Source organism: Eretmochelys imbricata, chromosome 1, assembly GCF_965152235.1.
Source record: "Eretmochelys imbricata isolate rEreImb1 chromosome 1, rEreImb1.hap1, whole genome shotgun sequence".
NCBI lineage: Eukaryota > Metazoa > Chordata > Testudines > Cheloniidae > Eretmochelys > Eretmochelys imbricata.
The window spans coordinates 333,126,044-333,146,853 of NC_135572.1; the positions used below are offsets into that span (position 1 = coordinate 333,126,044).

The following is a 20,810-nucleotide window of genomic DNA, read 5'->3' on the forward strand; positions in this document are numbered from 1 at the left end:
GTCACTAGAGGAGGTTTTGGAGGTAACACTTACCTGGAGTGGCTCTGGGGTGGCAGCAGTGTGCACTGGGGCCAGGGCAGGCTCCCTGCGTGCCTGCCCCAGCCCCACGCCACTCTGGGATGTGGCCGGCCCCATGTCCCTGTGGCCCCTGGAGGATGGGGGGTCAGAGAGCTCCGCGTGCTGCCCTTGCCTGTGGGTATCTCCCCCAAAGCTCCCATTGGCCACGGTTCCCTGTGGTGGTGGATGTGGTGCCAGCCACTTCTGGGAGCGGAGCGGGGCCCGTGGCGCCATGGGGGTGGCAATCCCATGGACCAGATCCAAAGCCCTGAGGGGCTGGATCCAGCCCAGGGGATGTAGTTTGCCTACCCCTGTTCTAAGTAGCGTCAGTGAAGCATTTGGTCAGCTTCTTGAGATGGGACTATTCTCAGTAAGTGCCTAATCAAGAAACACTTAGCTGACAAAGAACTTTGGGAGGCACCAATCCATATCTGAGCTTTCCTGGGTTCAAACTGTTAGTTCAAACTAACATGTAAACAATAGCGTTGGCCTGTAAAGAACTGAGTCATGCATGGACATGTGGCTTACCCATGTGACTCCAGGCTCCATCCTGCTGCTGTGATCGTCCGCAGGGCAGAGGATATAAAAGGCTGCTGCATCTCCTCCATTTTGTCTTCAGTCCTGCTTCTTGCTTCTGGAGGGACTTTGCTACAAACTGAAGCTCTGAACAAAGGACTGAATGACCCATCCCAGCTGTGGATGTACTCCAGAGACTTGATTTGAACCTGCAGTTTATTCCATCACTGCTACAAGCCTGAACCAAGAACTTTGCCATTACTGTATATAATTTAACCAATTCTAGCTCTCATCTATATTTCTTTCTTTTATGAATAAATCTTTAGATATTCGATTCTAAAGGATTGGCAACAGCATGATTTGTGAGTAAGACCTGACTTGTTGTATATTGACCTGGGACTGGGGCTTGGTCCTTTGGGATTGGGAGAACCTTTTTCTTTTACTGGGGTATTGGTTTTCATAACCATTCGTCCCCATAAGGAATGGCACTGGTGGTGATAGTGGGAAACTGGAGTGTCTAAGGGAATTGCTTGTATGACTTATGGTTAGCCAGTGGGGTAAAACCAAAGTCCTCTCTGTCTGTCTGGTTTGGTGTGCAAAGGAACCCCAGCCTTGGGCTATAATCACCCTGCTCTAAGCAATTTGTCCTGAATTGACACTCTCAGAAGTGTCCGACCAAGGCAGCGTAGCTACAGGGGGTCAACAAACATGTGGACAAGGGGGATCCAGTGAATATAGTGTACTTAGATTTTCAGAAAGCTTTTGACAAGGTCCCTCACCAAAGGGTCTTAAGCAAAGTAAGCTGTCATGGGATAAGAGGGAAGGTCCTCTTGTGGATTGGTAACTGGTTAAAAGATAGGAGAGGGTAGGAATAAATGGTCAGTTTTCAGAATGGAGAGAGGTAAATAGTGGTGTCCCCCAAGGGTCTGTACTGGGACCAGTCCTATTCAACATATTCATAAATGATCTGGAAAAGGGGGTAAACAGTGAGGTGGCAAAATTTGCAGATGATACAAAACTACTCAAGATAGTTAAGTCCCAGGCAGACTGCACAGAGCTACAAAAGGATTTTTCAAAACTAGGTTACTGAGCAAAAAAATGGCAGATGAGATTCAATGTTGATAAATGCAAAGTCATGCACATTGGAAAACATAATTCCAACTATACATATAAACTGATGGGGTCTAAATTAGCTGTTACCACTCAAGAAAGAGATCTTGGAGTCATTGTGGACAGTTCTCTGAAAACTTCCACTCAATGTGCCGCAGCAGTCAAAAAAAGCTAACAGAATGTTGGGAATCATGAGGAAAGGAATAGATAATAAGACCGAAAATATCATATTGCCTCTATATAAATCCATGGTACACCACATCTTGAATACTGCATGCACATGTGGTCACCCCATCTCAAAAAAGATATATTGGAAAAGGTTCAGAAAAGGGCAACAAAAATGATTAGGGGGTATGGAACAACTTCCATATGAGGAGAGATTAATAAGACTGGGACTTTTCAGCTTGGAAAAGAGACAATCAAGGGGGAATATGATAGGTCTATTAAAATCATGTCTGGTATGGAAAAAGTAAATAAGGAATTGTTGTTTATTCCTTCTCATAACACATGAACTAGGGGTCACCAAATGAAATTAATAGGCAGCAGGTTTAAAACAAAGAAAAGGAAGTATTTCTTCACACAACGTACAGTCAACCTGTGGAACTCTTTGCCAGAGGATGCTGTGAAAGTCAAGACTATAATAGGGTTAAAAAAAGAACTAGATAAATTCACAGAGGCTAGGTCCATCAATGGCTATTAGCCAGGATAGGCAGGGACGGTGTCCCTAGCTTCTGTTTGCCAGAAGCTGGGAATGAGTGACAGGGAATGGATCACTTGATGATCACCTGTTCTGTTCATTCCCACCGTGGCACCCAGGCCTGGCCTTACCATAAGGTGAAGTGAGGCAGCCGCCTCAGGTGCCAGACTGTGGGGGAGGGCGCCACTAGGATGCAGAGTTTAGAAAATTGTGTCTGCTGCTGGTTCATATGTATTCTCTCAGCTCTAGCTGCACAGAGATGGTGGAGTGCTGTGCTGGAGGAAGGAGGGCACAAGAGACCAGGCAGGCAGGAGAAAAGGTGAGAGAGAATAACAGAAAGAAGCAGGAGGTACAGGGAGAGAGAGGAGGAGGAGCCTCTTATGTACCTCTCTAGCACCCTCAGGAGCTTGGACTGATTAACACCAGCTTCTCAGGGAGCTTCCTGTTTCCTGCTGCTTCCCTGAACCCACTTGAGGAGAGCAGGCAGTCAACTGAAGTAGTAGGAGCCAGTTAGGCCCTTAAGATGCTGATATCTTCCCTCACTCACGCCCTGCTACCAGCCTACTTATTTGTCCCCTTCAACTGAGTGTTGAGAGCCACTATAGCTGGCACAGAACAGCAGTCATGAGTGAAGAAAATGCCCCTCTGGGGCAGCATTCAGAAAAAGAAAGAAAGCAAAGGAAGCTTTTCTATCTAAGCAGGAAGGAGCTCTCCTGAGAGACATAGACACAAATGTTCACGGTGAGCCTTCCGTCCGCAGTGAGGATGTGAGTGGTGAGGAGATGCCTGATCTTCCAGTTAGTCAGAGTGCAGGTGACCTGGAAGCTACTTCAGCATCCATATCTCCATCTCAAATGGATGTAACCATGCACATTCCTGAAGAAAAGTGTAGATCAGAGAAGAGTGTGGTGGAGGTGCAAGAAACGGCTGCTGCTGAGTTTAGCCCCTTAAGTCTAGATGACCCAGGACTGTGGACCAACTTGAGCAGTAGCCTGAGGGACTTCCTTGTACTGCATGGGCCACAGCAAATGAAAAACTTCATTTTCCCCAAAGCCAATGAAAATAGAAGTTTCCATCCGACACATTACTGGCGTGAAATCCCCAATGGTGACAAAGTGGAGAGGCCATGGCTTATGTACTCAAAAACCCAGAATGCTGCATACTGTTTTTATTGCAAACTCTTCCAGTCTAATGTTCCAGCCACATTGGGTTCTACAGGAGCAAAGGACTGGAAAAATCTGGTTAGAAATCTGGCATGCCATGAGAAGGCAGCAAATCACCAGAGAGCATTCCATAGGTGGAAAGAGCTTGAGATGAGACTAAGGTTAAAGGCCACCATAGATGATCAGCATCAAGAGAAGATTGCATCAGAGTCTCTTTACTGGCAAAATGTTAGATGGGGTGGGATCTGAGTTACTACAGATACTACAGAAAATTCTTTTCTGGGTATCTGGCTGGTGAATCTTGCCCATATGCTCAGGATTTAGCTGATCGCCATATTTGGGATCCGGAAGGAATTTTCCTCTAGGGCAGATTGGAAGAGGCCCTAGAGGTTTTTCGCCTTCCTCTGTAGCATGGGGCACAGGTCACTTGCTGGAGGATTCTCTGCTCCTTGAAGTCTTTAAACCACAATTTGAGGACTTCAATAGCTCAGACATTGGTAAGAGGTTTTTCACAGGAGTGGGTGGGTGAGATTCTGTGGCCTGCGTTGTGCAGGAGGTCAGACTAGATGATCATAATGGTCCCTTCTGATCTTAATATCTATGAAAATGTTCTGAAAAGGCTCATTGCCATTGTGAGAATGCTTGCTACCCAAAACCTAGCACTGCGTGGCACTTCAGATCAGCTGTATGTGTCAAACAATAGAAACTTCCTTAAAATTGTGGAGCTGATGGCTAAGTTTGATGCTGTACTCAAGGAGCGCTAAGAAGAGTCACTACCCAAGAAATGTACACACACCACTACCTTGGAAAAACCATTCAAAATGAGATCATACAGTTACTGGCAACAAAAGTCAAACAGAAGATTGTGGCAGATCTGAAGTCGTCAAGATATTACTCTGTTATTCTGGACTGCACACCTGACATCAGCAATACAGAACAAAACTCCTCACTATACCTGAAGAAGACCTACACCAGCAATGCAGGGCACTAGAGACAGTGACACATGATGACATGCGCGATATTGATGTGAGTGATTTAGATGATGAACTGAAAGCCCTTTCAAGATATATTTCAGCAGGATCAACTCCAAAGGCTGTTCTGGAATATATGTGCACAAATAAGATGACCATCCTCTTTCCAAATGTTTTTGCTGCTCTGCGCATACTTCTAACACTTCCTGTAACAGTTGCCAGTAGAGAATGCAGCTACGCCAAGCTGAAATTAATAAAAACACATCTATGCTCCACAATGACACAGGAGAGGCTGGTTGGCCTTGCAACCATCTCAACAGAACATGAGCTGGCAGGAAGCAGTTCAAATCTTTGCAACCAAGAAGGCACAGAAAGCACCACTTTGATTATTCAGACAGATAAAAACACCAGTGTTTACTATGCAGACAAGAAAAGTTACATTTGCTGTTCAGGCATTTGAAGTTAAGTGTTACTTAAAATTTTTGAACAAGGCATTTTAAGTTGTTAGTTCTCCTTTATTGGGGTAGGTAGCAGAGCAGTACCATGAGAGGAGTAGAACAGAAAGAAGGCAGAATTGAGACCCTTCAAAGTTTTGGCCCAAGCAAGGGGGCATTGGGGTGTCATTTGAGCTCTCCGCCTCAGGTGCCAAAATGTGGTGGGCTGGCCCTGGGGGCACCTGGCAGTGGCCACTGTCAGAAGAAACGGCAAAGAGTCATGCGGCACCTTATAGACTAACAGATGTATTGGAGCATAAGTTTTTGTGGGTGAATACCCACTTCTTCAGATGCATGTAGTGGAAATTTCCAGAGGCAGGTATAAATATGCAAACAAGAATCAGGCTAGGGATAAGGAGGTTAGTTCAATCAGGGAGGATGAGGCCCTCTTCTAGCAGTTGAGGTGTGAACACCAAGGAAGGAGAAACTGCTTTTGTAGTTGGCTAGCCGTTCACAGTCTTTGTTTAATCCTGAGCTGATGGTGTCAAACTTGCAAATGAACTGAAGCTCAGCAGTTTCTCTTTGAAGTCTGGTCCTGAAGTTTTTTTGCTGCAGGATGGCTACCTTTAAATCTGCTATTGTGTGTCCAGGGAAATTGAAGTGTTCTCCTACAGGTTTTTGTATATTGCCATTCCTAATATCTGATTTGTGTCCATTTATCCTTTTACGTAGGGACTGTCCAGTTTGGTCGATGTACATAGCAGAGGGGCATTGCTGGAACATGATTGCGTATATTACATTGGTGGACGTGCAGGTGAATGAACCGGTGATGGTGTGGCTGATCTGGTTAGGTCCTGTGATGGTGTCGCTGGTGTAGATATGTGGGCAGAGTTGGCACCGAGGTTCGTTGCGTGGATTGGTTCCTGAGTTAGTTACTATGGTGAGGTGTGTCATTTCTGGTGAGAATATGCTTCAGGCTGGTGGGTTGTCTGTGGGCGAGGACTGGCCTGCCTCCCAAGGCCTGTGAAAGTGAGAGATCGTTGTCCAGGTTGGGTTGTAGATCACTGATGATGCGTTGGAGAGGTTTTAGCTGAGGACTGTATATGATGGCCCGTGGAGTTCTGCTGATTTCTTTCTTGGGCTTGTCTTGCAGCAGGAGGCTTCTGGGTACACGTCTGGCTCTGTGGATCTGTTTCCTTATTTCCTTGTGGGGGTATCGGAGTTTTGAGAATCCTTGGTGAAGATCTTGTAGGTGTTGGTCTCTGTCCCTCTGATACTTGTCAGAAGACAGGATACTGGGCTAGATGGATCTTTGGTCTGACCCAGTGTGGCTGTTCTTATGTAAAACTTTTGTTGGTCCTTCTCCCGCCTACATACCTACTGCCGCTCCTCGGCATGGTTTAATTATGCCAACAGGAGAGCTCTCTCCCGTCAGCATAGAGTGACTGCATGGTACACCATACAGTGGTGCAGCTGCAGCAGTACAGCTGTGCCGCTGTTAATCTGTCATGTAGACATTGCCTAAGGCCTTGTTTATGCTACACGGTTTTGAAAACTGTGGAGTTGTGCACACTACAAAGCTACTTTTGGTGGCAAAACTCTGCTGTTTTGCCACCAAAACAAAACCATCTCGACAGGAGGTGTACAGCTTTTTGCAGCAAAATTCAAGTGACTCAGCATCAGTGTAGGTGCTGCCTTTTGTTATGTCACTATAACTGGGTCCCCCCAGTATCCCACAATGCCCACTGTGACCGCTCTGCTCACTGTTTAGAATGCAGCTGCCCTGCATCTAGCCACTCAGGCATGTGCCCAGTGGTGAGCTGGAGCCGGTTCTCACCGGTTCGCTAGAACCGGTTGTTAAATTTAGAAGCCCTTTTAGATCCGGTTGGTCCGCGAGGGACAACTGGTTCTAAAAGGGCTTCTAAATTTAACTGGCCAAAAGTGGCGCCTTAGGCACCGACTCCATGGGTGCTCCAGCCCTGGAGCACCCAAGGGGAAAATTTGGTGGGTGCAGAGCACCCACTGGCAGCTCCCCGCCCCACACCTGGCCCTGGCCCCAACCCCAGCTCACCTCTGCCCTGCCTCCAGCTCCTCCCCTGAACGTGCCACCCCGCTCTGCTTCTCTGCCCCCCACCCCAGACTTCCCGTGAATCAGCTGTTCGCGCGGGAAGCTAGGGCAGGCTGAGAAGCAGGCTACGGCTTCCCGCTCAGGCCCAGGGAGGCGGAGGTGAGCTGGGACGGGGTGCGAGGAGGGCTGCCCGCACTGCAGCAGGTAACCTGGGGGGTGCGCAGGGGAACTACTCCCCTCCCCAGCTCACCTCCGCCACCCTAGACCTGAGCGGGAAGCTGCCGCTTGCTTCTCAGCCCTCCCCGGCTTCCCACTGAACAGCTGATTCGCAGGAAGCCGGGGGAGCGCGGAGAAGCAGAGCGGGGCAGTGCGTTCAGGGGAGGAGGCGGAGCGGAGGTGAGCTGGGGCCGGGGGTGGGGCAGGGAGCTACCGGTGGGTGCTCTGCACCCACCAAATTTTCCCCGTGGGTGCTCCAGCCCCGGAACACCCAGGGAGTCGGCGCCTAAGGCACCACTTTTGATGTGATCAGTGGTGGGAGCGGCCGCTCCCCCTTCTCCCCCCCAGCTATACTACCCTGCCCCTAGGAGCCAGAGGGACCTGCCGGATGCTTCCTGGGAGCTGCCCCAGGTAAGCACCGCCGGGACTCCCCACCTTGCCCCTTGGCAGGTGACTCTGGCTCTTAGGGGTGGGGTGGGCACCCATTACGGTGGACCATGAGACCCTCCTGCCCGGTTCTGGGGGCAGTCAGGGGACAGGGGAAGGGGGTGGATGGGGCTGAGGGGTGTCATCAAGGAACGCGGGGGGGTTGGATGGGACAGGAGTCCCAGGGGGTAGGGGTGGGCAACGACCCCCTAGTGGGGTGAGGAGGGAACCCATTGTTAAGATTTTGGCAGCTCATCACTGCATGTGCCCCTCCCCTTTCAAAGCTCCAGGAAGCTTTGACATTCCTCAGGGTGGAGAGCTCACAGAGCTGCTGAGGATGCCGCTCCCAGCAGCTGAGGCGGCTGTGGGAGAACTCGGAGGGAATCACAGAACCATTAATATAGAATCCCGCTCTCCCAGGCACTGGGAACATGGAGGCAGGCAGAGCAGGCTGCTGGTGCAGAGACGGGGGGAGGGGGAGATACTACTGTTCTGTGCAGAGCTGGGGGCTGATGGGCGGGGGAGCTGTCCTCCTTCCCCTTCCCCCCTCCCCCTCCCACTCCCCCTGCCCCAGGATTGGTTGCTCAGGCCAGGGGTGCCAGAATAGAGGGAGTCAAGGGGCCCATCCACTTTTCACCACGGGCCAGAAACTGGAGCCCGGCCTGGGTAAGAGGAGCCTTGGGGGGAAGGGGTGGGGCCACAGAGGGGGTGGGGCCTCATGGCCCTCCCCCACTTTTAGGAAGAGTCCATCACCCCTGGCTCAGGCTGCTGTCTGAACTTAGAGACAACATGCCGACACGCTCTCCCGCAGCACACACTCTCTCTCGGTCACATACACAATCTCTCACACACTTCCCCAACACACACACACACACAGTTTGTCTCACACACACACACACAACCTGTCACACACACTCTCCCCCTTTTTCCCCCGCCACATACACTTCAGTTGAAAAGCGGCTGGCAATCTGGTAGGATGCCCCTGGAACAATGGGATTGAGAAACCTGCATAATGTGATGCTGTACCTTCCCCATGAGGCATTGTAAACCCTTCCCAAGACAGCCCATGGCCAGTTGAACCAGGGCTTGGCTACTCAGAGTGCACTGCTCTCTGTATTGATGCAAGAACTGCTAGTGTGGATGTGCTCTGCCGACACAAGGAGCATAGTGTGGACATGTAACAGCAGTGTAATTAAAGCGGCATAACTTTTGTTGACAAAACTCTGTAGACCTTCGTCTTTTAACCCTGTGAAAATTGGGTGTGGAACGCTTCCATGTTGGGCCGGTAGAGTTTTACACTTACTTTGCACAGATGATAAATAATTAATTGGTGGAACATAGGAGGAAATCAGGCCTTTAGTCTATATACGACTTAAGGAAGGATTTGATTAGGTCTGATTAATTGGAAAGTTTAATAGAAAGTTTTAAAAGAAATATAAACACTTGTTATATCACATTAGCGAAGGGAACTCAATTTATTCTGAGGTATCTAATGGGATCACCAGTTGACAGAAGGCAAAGAAAGAATCTGTTCTACTGGCTGCCATCTCTTGGTATCCAAAGCCCCTTCATTTTCCCCAGCTTTTTTTAAGAGCATGATTCTAGACTGAGATTTCAACTCACATGATAGCCATTGAAACATGGTGAACCTACATATTCATCACTTACTCCCTCCCCACCGCCGCCACATGCACACCTTGGCCTCTCTTTCTCTCTCTCTTTGGGTTACCTTTCAAGGGAATGTGTTACACTTGGCACGTCTTCCATATCTAATTTTACATCTACACAATCTCCCTTATTTTTTTAAATAGAAAAATGACTGATCAGTTTCTTCCATCATTAACCTGATGTACCACTAGGGGTCACCATTGTTCCATAAAGCTTAAAACAACACAGTATTTGTGAAAAGAAAAGCAGTACTTGTGGCACCTTAGAGACTAACCAATTTATTCACATCCGATGAAGTGAGCTGTAGCTCACGAAAGCTTATGCTCAAATAAATTGGTTAGTCTCTAAGGTGCCACAAGTACTCCTTTTTCTTTTTGCCAGTATTTGTGGGCTCTTGCCGGTCATTTTCCATCAGCCCTTCTCATATCTCTAGCAATACCACAGGGCACCCTTGGGCTACAAATTTTTAAATCCTGAGAAATGCTATGACTGAAACCACAGAGTTACTTCCCTTGAAAATAGTAAAAATCATTCTATTTCCTCCCCTTCTGCTTCAAAGAGTAGTACGTTCTCTAGAAGAGAATGCGTGCAGCAATGCACATAGGACAAGATGAATATGCTGGTAGCATTAACCTGCTTTCCCTGAGGTTATTGGGTAGTTCTATCATGAAGCATTTGCTGCCTGCTTAGATGCTGCGGGATAAATGTGCTTTTACGCTGAAGTACAGAGTGAGGCACATCGGTTCCTTCCAGGCTCTCAGCTGGCACATCTGTAACCACAAAGACAATAAATTCTGAGATCACAGTTCACCAGGTGATGCTGTGGTGGCATTTAAAGCTGCTCTGCTTTCGAAATAACAAGACTTTTTTTCTTTGACAGTTCTGAGTGAATTGTAATCTTCTGCTTGGAACAAGAACTTAGAAAACGAACCTTTACAATGTGGGGATGGGAACCAATCTGTGGGACATAAATGAAAAGTCTGATCCTGAAAGGACCTGGGTAACTGTGAAACTCCCACAGACCACAAAAGAAGCCACACAGGTGCTGAGGATCAGGCCAAAACGTAAAAAAAAGGCCTGCTACCCAAAGGCTGTGGGGAAATACTTTCTTCAAGAGTTTAAGGAATTGAGGGTGGCCTGTGTGTATGCGTGTGGCTGAAACAGCGCAAAGGATGCCAGGATATAGTGTCATAAGGGGGGCGAGGGGGGAAAAGAGGTGTGAGCCATGAGTAGGAAAAGGTGGAGATACCTAAAGGGACATGATAAAGAGGGGAAAAAATAAAAATCTGGTTTTAGAGAAAGTAATTTCTTGTAGATGAAACTCACCCCTGTGGATAGGGCCAGCCCAAGGCCCAGGCTCCATACTTTGGGATGTGAAATGGTACTCGAATTGTGCATGGACATTGGGCTGGAGCTCTGCCCAGAGGTGAATTACACTTCTCTGTGTTACTAATAACTTAAGGCTTGAATCTCCCTCCCCCGACACACCTCTACTCCGGACACATATGTGTGGTTTGTAGTTTGCACATCAATGCATTCATGGACAGCTCAAGTAGGAGCTGGGAGTCAACCCTGGAAGAAAATGCCGCGGGGTTGGTACTGTGACACACCCCCAAGTGAACTTTCCTCCACTGGGGCCTTCAGCCAAAGTTCCACTGGTGGAATCTGGCCCTTGGACTAAGTTTTGATATTTTCAAAGCCACCAAGGGGATATAGATGTCCATTTCCCATTAATTTCCCAAATCCCCCATCTGGCTTTGAAAATCTTGGCCTAAACTAGCAGGGTATTTAAAATCTCTTCCATTTATGCAGTTTGTTTAATTTCGCATTTGACTCTTCTAGGACAGCAAACCTAGCTGAGTCAGTTTATAATCAATGTCATTCAGGGAGGGATAGCTCAGTGGTTTGAGCATTGGCCTGCTAACCCTAGGGGTTGTGAGTTCAATCCTTGAGGGGGCCATTCGGGGATCTGGGGCAAAAATTGGGGATTGGCCCTGCTTTGAGTGGGGGGGTTGGACTAGATGACCTCCTGAGGTCCCTTCCAACCCTGATAGTCTATGATTCATATCCCTGTGGCCTGTTCCCATGTGCTAGCACAGTGCTGCAGATATAACTTGTTCCTACCACCAGAGATTGTTAAGCTCTGGGAGGCGAGGGAACTCTATGAACTGAAATGTACTCTCTTAAAAAACAAACAAACGACCTCACACATGTTGTTATTAAGAGCAGCTTTAATATACCCTTCTCAAAACCAAAACCTAACCTTTGGTCTTAAATGACTTGTGCACATGTTTGCTTTCTCTGTAGTTCTAGTGTCATCATCAGATTTCACCATGGTTGTATTTATCCTAAAGAAACCCACAACAAAGGAAACAGCTGCACAGGAGCAAAAAAGATTTTTAGTTTGGTTGGTCAGAAAAACCTCCAGAAACCCTCCCGGAAAAGAGCCATGGCTAAGCTGCACAGAATAGGAAGGTTTCAGAGTAGCAGCCGTGTTAGTCTGTATTTGCAGAAAGAAAAGGAGTACCTGTGGCACCTTAGAGACTAACACATTTATTTGAGCATAAGCTTTGCTGTAGCTCACGAAAGCTTATGCTCAGATAAATTGGTTAGTCTCTAAGGTGCCACAAGTCCTCCTTTTCTTTTTACAGAATAGGAAGTGTCGCTGCTTGAAGAATGACGGATGCTTCACCACGGTGAGAGAAGCAGCTCTGTGGACAACCACAGACAAGTAAAGACTAGAGCTGCCATGATCAGGAGTCCTGGGTTCTATTTCTGACACTGCCAGTTACTTACTTTATGACCTTGAGCTTAGACTGTCTGTCTGTCTCAATTTCCCTATCTGTAAAATGCAGTTCATGAGACTAACCTGCCTCATGGTTATCATTCATATTTGTATTCCAGAGGCCCCAATCAGGGATTTGGGTCTCATTGTGCTGGGTGCTGTACAGATGTACAGTAAAAGGCCGTCTCCGCCCCTGCCAGTTTATAATCTTGGTTAAGACGAGATATAAAATGTGGATGAAACAAATAAATGAGCTGGGATTGGGGAAGGATGATTTCATAATCAGCGGTGCTGGAACAATTTTTATAGTGGGGGTGCTGAGAGCCATTGAACGGAACTGTAAACCCCGCAGATAATGGAAACCACTTCAAGCCAGGAGGTGCGGTAGCGCCCCCCCGCACCGCTAGTTCCAGCAATTATTATAATAATAATAATAATAATACAGCCATGGTTTTGTGTGGATTATCTGTGTATGCAACATATTGGCCAGATGCCTAGTCATCACAATTGTGTTGTAACTGATTAATCAAAGTTTGTAAAGTGCTTTGAGATCCTTGGATGAAAGTGCTATAGAAGTGCAAGGTATTAAGTATAGAGCTATGTAAGATCCCGAACATCATTTTGCAATACTTGTCTGAGCCACATACAACATTGGAGGTCTTCTCATTAGCATTTGGAATATTAAATGAGGATATAGTAGTACATTAATATGGCATGCATGATCCCATCATTTTAACGGGGCTAATAGTGCTACCATGCTGTGCTATAATAGAGACAGATAAGTTGGAAAATGCATTTTCCATCTCCTGTCTGAGGCTGTTTCAATGGCAGAATGTGGCTTTGGTTTTTGTTTGGGGATGGCTTTTTTCGGGGTGGGGGGAGACTTGCAATGTTCCTCGTTAAATACAGTGCTATGTCATTGCATTAAAACACATACGTCGTGTCTACATTACAACCATCTGCTGGCATAGCTGTTGGTCAGGGGTGTGAAGAGGTGTGATCTCTGATTGACAGGTGGAAGAGCAAATGCCCTTAGCGTAGAAACTGCACATTTACCGGTACAACCTGTTTCTCTCATGGGGGTGATTTTGCTCTGCTGGTACAAAGCACATCCACAGTAGAAGCACTGTGCCAGTCTAGTACACCAGTAAAGTGTTCCTAGTGTAAACATGGTCTTAGCAACCATCTGATTATCTCCAGCTATAGTCCACTGAAAGGTATTGGGGAAATAAACAAAACTCTTCAAGCGGAGTACAGCCTTGACAAGAATATGTTGTCAAAGATCAGCCTCTCTTCATTCCAGTAATTTAATTTGGGACTCCGGTCTGATTTTTAAACACCAATGTTCACTGGGTCAATTAACAGTGGAAGAAGCATACGAGTAGTGGCCATTGGCTGGAGCGTCCCAGATGGGTGAGGGAACCCCACATCAGACTATTTTATAGCTCAGTGGTGAGAGCAACCCTCTGAGAGGTGGGAGATCCTGTTCTTGAACTTGGGTCTCCCGTATGCCAGCTGAGTCCTCTGTCTGCTGAGCTAAAGTTTATAAGGTGGGTTCCTACTCACAAGAAATGGCTTAGCTTACTCAGTCCAGGAGGGGGCATCCTGGCTGTGGATCACTAAGCAGAGATATGCACCTCCCTGAAGCCTTGACTTTGGCTCCAATCTCAGAGAGGACAGAGCTTATGACACATCCTTTGGTTGGCATCGCCCATTGGCAAGTTTAGGCAGCCCTCCACTTAGCATGCTGGCTTTTATGGATCACATTCATAGGTACCTCTCTCTCCTAAATAGGGAGCCTAGGCACTTAATTCAGGCTTTGAGGATGGTGTTCCTGTGACTTTCTAGATGCTGAGTGTTGCCATGCCTACGTCCCTTTGTGGAGCCAGGCCATCATGCTTTTCAAATGTGGACTTTCTTCTATGAAGTAGGCCCCCTGATCATTTTATGGAAGGGCAAGCTAGCTACAACAAGGTTAAAATGATTTGCCCAACAATCCTATAGTAACATCAATAATCCTGATAGCCAGGCCTGTGCTCTACCCCAAAGGCAGCACTGACTCTGTTATTCTGCCACTCGTAAGAATGTATTGCACATCATAAACGCTAATGAATCTGCTTTTTGGCAAGAGAGCTACATATTTGTTCTTAAGAGGACATTTAAAATTGCAGACATAGAAACAAAATGACTATTGCTGAATAAATCATAGAATCATAAACATGTAGGGCTGAAGGGACCTCAAGAAGTCACCAAGGCCACTCCCCTGTGCTTTTGCAGGACCCAGTAAACCCAGACCATGCCTAACAGGTGTTTTTCCAACTTGTTTTTAAAAGTTTCCAATGACAGGGATTTCACAACTTCCCTTGGAAGCCTATTCCAGAGCTTAACTAGTTTTATAGTTAGAAAGTTTTTCCCAATATCTAACCTAAATCTCCCTAGCTGCAATTAAGCCCATTACTTCTTGTCCTATCTTCAGTGGACATGGAGAACAATCGATTCCTGTCCTCTTTATAACAGCCCTTAAGATACTGAAAGACTGTTATCAGGTTTCCCCTCAATCTTCTTTTCTCTAGATGAAACATGCCCAATTTTTTCAACTTTCTTCATAGGTGAGGCTTTCTAGACCTTTTAGCATTTTTGTTGCTCCCCTCTGGACTGTCTCCAATTTGTCCACATCCTTCCTAAATTGTGGTGCCCAGAATTGGACACAGTACTCCAGCTGGGAGTACTTGGCAAATGGGCAAGATAGTTAATGTGATTTTTTTTTTTAATTAGATCAGCAAATAAATAACGCTAGCTATGAGGTCCAAAAGGTCACTTCTGAGTAGACTACTATGGCCAGACATATTTCAGACAGACCATGGACAAATACAGTAAAGGCATTTTTGCATTCCTTGATAACTATAGTTATTTGGCCAGCAGCAAGCTGAGATTTATCATGTTTGTATTATAAATAGTAGTTGCATTAACCATGAAAGCTAGGTATTTATGGGTTATAAAACTTTTTTTCCTCAAGAGAAAAGACACAAAAAATCTGCTAATATGACCACAAGCAAACTGTAAATCCTCCTCAGGAGAACTGATTTGTGCTCTTTTTAGAACAACATTTGCAACTTATATAACAAATTTAATCCACAGTTCTCAAAGCACTTCAGCAACATGAATTAAACCACACAATATTCCTGTAAGATATCACCATACTTATCTTGGAGATCAGGAAACAGAGGCACAATGACTTGAAGCCCAGTGCAAAATTATTGTAATAAATAGCAAGACTCCTATTGACTGCAGTGGGTGTTGGATCAGACCTTGTGCATGATCACAGCAAATCACTGGTCAGGAGCTCTGACTCCCATTCCCCACTATTCTAGCCATTAGATCCCACTTCTTCTCACTATAACATCTTGTAGCTGCAATCAGTGGTATCTGTCAGAAATAAATTGTGCTAGAATCTTTCCTCCACCCTCTTATACCATATCCATCACTGTGTATATTAATAAATGTGTAAGGCCAAAAGAGGCAATTACAATAATCTAAATTGACATCCTGCATAGCACAGGCCATAGAATTTCACCCAGTAATTCCCACAAATTGTGGTTGAGCTAGAGTATATCTTCTACAAAGAGACAAACACTCTCTTGATTTAAAAACTTTGAGTGATGAAAAATACGTTACATCCTGAAGGAAATTGCTCCAATCATTAATTAACATCACTGTTAAAAACTTGCACTTTAATCCAAGTTTGTTTGTCTAGCTTTAGCTTCCAGTTGTTGGCTCTGTAGTATCTGAATGCCTCCCAAATAGAACAAATGCAAGGTTTAGTCCAACATGTAGACGAGATGTCTTCCTCCTCCCCAAAATGTGGCTAGAAGCTTTATTATGTAGTGTATTGTATTATTATTAAGGTATACACCTCTTCTCTTCATCCTACTATCTTAGCCTTAGAACTGTTGATGTGGCAAAGATAGGCTAAAGAGGTGGATTTTCCACTGCTCCCCTGAAAGTGGGGAGACCCATAGTCATTCTCAACTCCTCCCAGCAGGGAGGGAGTTCCATAGCACTGGGCCAGCTGCTGGAAAAAGCTCTGTCCCCTTGGCATGAGGTTGACCCTTTCATAGTCCCGGTGAAACTTAGCTCCTGCAGGAACTTGGGGTTCCTGAGCAAGAGGCATTTTTATGTAGCTTGGTTCATGGTCATGGAAGCCCTTAAAGAGGAGGACCAAGTTGAAGTGTATATGGAGTGTTCCATGTGGAGCCAGTGTAGTGAGCAGAGTACTGGGATGAGGTATGTTCAGCAACTATGGTGGCTAAGGATGCTGTGTTCTAGAGCAGTTGGAGCATTATGGTCAGTTCACTTGTTCCCAAGTACAGTGAGCTGCATGGGACTCACAAAGGCATGCCTTCTACTGTGCCCAAGTCACGGCTCAGCAGTATGGGGCCAAACCTCAAGCCAACCTCAGATGGAAGGAGGAGTCCTGGGAGCCATAGCTTGTAGTTTCCAGTAGCAGTGGAGGGTCAAGCAGAACCCCAAGCTGTGACTATTTGGGGAATCTCTAAAAAGGGGGAGCTGCTGTTTTGGTGACTAAACCTTCAAAACGTTTATGGCTTCCCACCAACACAATTCTGTCTAACTTGAGCCAAGTTTCAGTCTGCTGCTTTTCATGCAGTTGCTGATCTAGGCAATGAGCTACTTGGGGTGATGGTTCTATTAGTGGGGGAGGTGAGCAAGACAGAGCTGGGTGTCATCCGTATTGCTGTTGCAAGCATAATGTTCCACAATTTCTCTCTAGAATGGAGGAGTCATGTTGTTCAAGCACAGGACTAGGCACCAGGAGAGCTGATTTTTACCCCCTGCTTTGCCACAGGCTTTCTGAGTGATGCTAGGAGCTATTTGTGCCCCAGTTTCTCCATCTGTAAAAGAGGGATAATGATTCCCTACCTTTCAAGGGTGATGTGCGGGACCTTCAGAAACTATAGTGAGGAGCACCACGGGAATGCCAATAAGGGCAAACTGAAAAATGCAGGCTGTCTTCTTATAATAAGTATAATGCAATTCAAAATCTTCATCACACACAGAAATGAAGTTTCTTTATCAGTGACAGGTGTACCTGTGGGTATCTCTGAACCATGTTGATGAAAAGATAAGAGTTACAATGCCAGTACCAGTTACTGCAGCACTTCTTATTACACTGGAAAGCAGCTCGTGCAGAAATGGGATGTATTTTATTTACATGAAACCACTACAAACAATAGTGGGCTGGAGCTCTGAATAGGTGACTAGTAATGTTGGTGCTCAAGGGTCAAGCAACACTATAACAACCAGCACAGACACAGTAACTGGTAACATGCCCAGACTGTGCAAAGGCAGTGAATCACTCTTTCCTATCTCTAGCATTGTGTTATTAAAGATAAATTAGGTTTCTAATTGCTAAGTGAAATGTTGTCATGACTGAAGAACTTTTTCCTGCTTTCTTCTTTTCCAATTGCAGTTGGTGTTTCCTAATAAACTAGTTCATGAGCCAAACCCCTTCCAGGCCCTCAGAAACAGCGTGCTAATGCAACACCACAAGGAACAGCCTTACAATTAGTAGGAACCCAATCAATGAAGTTGTCATATGTCTTCCACTGCATGGGAATGGAGTCAAGTCTTGTGTGCTTTCCCCATCAGTCCTGGAAAATCAGACTGCTGTTTCCAAATTTGTATCTGGAAATAAGGGTAGTCCCCTTAACATGGTACAGACTGACACATCGGAAAAGTTAAGATCAAATAAAATTAGAATTTAAGATCCTCACCTAACTTAATCCCAAACATTTTCTGCTGCCATTGACCTGATCAGATCATTCCCCTTGTACTCAAGAAAAAAAGAGCAGAGGATTTCTGAAAAATAATTCATTCAGAAATATTTTTGTTTGCAAACTAGCAATTTCTTGCAATGATGTAACACCTTTTTCCCTGTTTCAGTATTGTGCACAGCATAAACCTCATACATTATCACACTAGACCAGTTATATTGTAACATATGTTGTAAAATCATTTTTCTTCTGGGTATCTTCAGCTTGATTTTGCAAAATACAAAGAGCACAGAACATGATGAAATTGAACAATAATAAAGTTACAAAAGCTATGAACTTTAACAGGAGGACCTAATACAACAAAAGAAGCTAGGGATATTTCCATTCAAAAATATTTTCAAAACGTTTTCTAAGTCATAAAGGACAGGGTACAGATAAAAATCATGTGTGAAAAGCACTTCGCTGTTACCAACAAAATACTAGACTTTTTAAACTTACATTTCTTTCTTTATGATGATTATTTTCTTTTAGCCGCTCACTCAGTTTGGACAATGAAGCAAACTTGTTCAGTTTCCTAGCATTGTTTGTTTGCGTTTTGTGTGTGTGTGTGTGTGTATAAAATCAGCTTCATTCTGGGCTTTTTCTGGCATTTTTAGATCATTAATCTCTCTCTAAGTGGTCTTGGTGTCACTAGATGGGAGAGAACACCACACCCAGGATGTGTGTGGGTTACACACACACACACACACACACACAGTGTGTCAGCTGCTACATGTCCTAAGGATGTGTAGTATGTATCCCTTCTGTGGCCGTGGCCTCACCTCCTGCCCACCCTTTTCAGGGTAATTCGTGCTTCCAACTGCATTAGCCAACAGTCTTTGTGGTGTGGGGAGCATGAGGATTGCATTTATGGTTTGGGCCTATGTGGAGTGACACATAGGGGAATGGGGAAGCTCATTGTACCCTTTCCTCTTCCCCCAAGTTCATGCACCTACGCAGGTGCAGGGACAACCTGGCCCTACGTTTGGGTGCAATTTACATGGTACTGTCCATTTACCACGTCCCTCACACTAAGAAAGGTGTTGAGTAAGAAGCACAAGCCCCTCTTGTCTGTGGAATCTGTTAATGTTGTAATGCCAGGGTGAAGGTTTTCCCATGGAGCACACAGTTGGGATGGTTCCCAAAAGCTTCACACCGCATTCTTTAAGGCTGGTTTTGGCTGTAACAGAGGGTATATTTTGGGAGAGGGGACTGGCGACCTGCCGGGTGAGGATGACCCCCTACCCCCAGCTCCATCTTTTAGCTTCTGTAATTTCAGGCTATCCTGGCTAGAAGTTTCTGCCTTCCCTTCTGAGGGCTTTGTTGCCATGTTATTCTTTGCTGCCAGCTCTCTGCCATTTGGGCCAGCTTCTTGCTTGCTCGGAGTCCCCATTCTGTCTTTCCCTTCACTGCTGTTTGCTGGGGCACTTGAAATTACCTGTGCAACCGGATCCTTTATTCCTGGTTGAACTGGCTCCTTCGTATCTTTCCATCTTCGGGCCCCAGATTTTGAATTGTATTCATACATTTTGCCAGTGACTGGGTAGGGGGAAAAACACAAACAGTTAAACTATTTCTCCTTTTAGCAGACTAATGGAAGGAAGTTCCGCTCAGCTTGTCAGTTAAAAAGGAGTAAATCTTAATTAATTAGCCTCTTACTCCACTTTTTCATGTTCTCTCTCTCTATGTATGTATGTATGTATGTATATATGTGTGTGTGTATGTGTATATATATATATATATATAATATATATATATATAAAATCTTCTTACTATATGTTCCATTCTATGCATCCGATGAAGTGGGCTGTAGCCTACGAAAGCTTATGCTCAAATAAATTTGTTAGTTTCTAAAGTGCCACAAGTACTCCTGTTCTTTTTAAAATCTTTTGTAGTTAATAAACTTGTTTTATTATTTTATCTAATCCAGTGTGTTTTAAATTGAAATGTCTGGGAAACTCCATTTGGGGTGACAAGATGAGTGCATATTATTCCTTTTAAAGAAATAAACTTTTATTGTCCAGGAGAGGGATGGGCAATATAGGACATACATTTCTGGGAGGAAACCTAAGACTGGGAGTGTACTGGGGGCACCCTGCAGTATAACCAAAGCTGAGACGAGTCAGAGTGTAACCCATGTGTGTCTAGCAGGCTTCAGTTACATGTAAACCCTCTGGGTGTGGCTTGCATGCTGGAAAGCTGTTTGTGAGTGGCCCAGGTGAGAGCTACTTCAGCAAGGCATTGTAAGGCACCCAAGATTGCAGGGCAGGAGTGACACAGCTGCTAATTAGTCTGGATTGCACCAGGTATGTCACAGGTGGAGATTCCATAACCTGCCTAGGTAATTTGTTCCAGTGCTTAACTACCCTGACAATTAGGAATTTTTTCCTAATGTCCAACCTAAATCTCCCTTCCTGCAATTTAAGCCCATTGCTTCTTGTTGTGTCTCAGTGGATAAGGAGAACAATTTATTATACTCCTCTTTATAGCAACCTTTTACATACTTGAAGACTATTATCATGTCCCCCCTCAGTCTTCTCTTCTCCAGACTAAACAAGTCCAGGTTTTTCAATCTTTCCTCACAGGTCATGTTCTCTAGGCCATTGAACATTTTTGTTGCCTCCTCTGGACTTTCTCCAATTGGTGCACATTTTTCCAGCCTTTCGATGCATTAAGGTATAGATCTCACAATGGCCACTCGTTTAGGCGGAAGATCAGTGCTGTAGCTTTTGACTCAATTCTTTCTCTCTTCTTGTCTGTCCTACTGTTTTCTGAGAGGCAGCCCGACCCGTCGGTTTCTCTGTGTTCTACCGTCGGTAACCCCTGGATGCGGTGGCACCAGTGCATTTCTGCTGCATGAGATGAGGG

General features: G+C 45.5%; 1 protein-coding gene across 1 annotated transcript in view; it reads right to left on the reverse strand.

The window, feature by feature from the left end:
- Nucleotides 1-19,092: 19,092 nt before the first annotated feature.
- CDHR3 (cadherin related family member 3) overlaps nt 19,093-20,810 on the reverse strand; it is a 74,883-nt gene continuing 73,165 nt past the window's right edge. The window contains exon 21 of the mRNA XM_077807864.1: nt 19,093-19,481. Within this exon, the coding sequence (XP_077663990.1) occupies nt 19,093-19,481 (389 nt within the window). The remainder of the gene's footprint in view (nt 19,482-20,810) is intronic.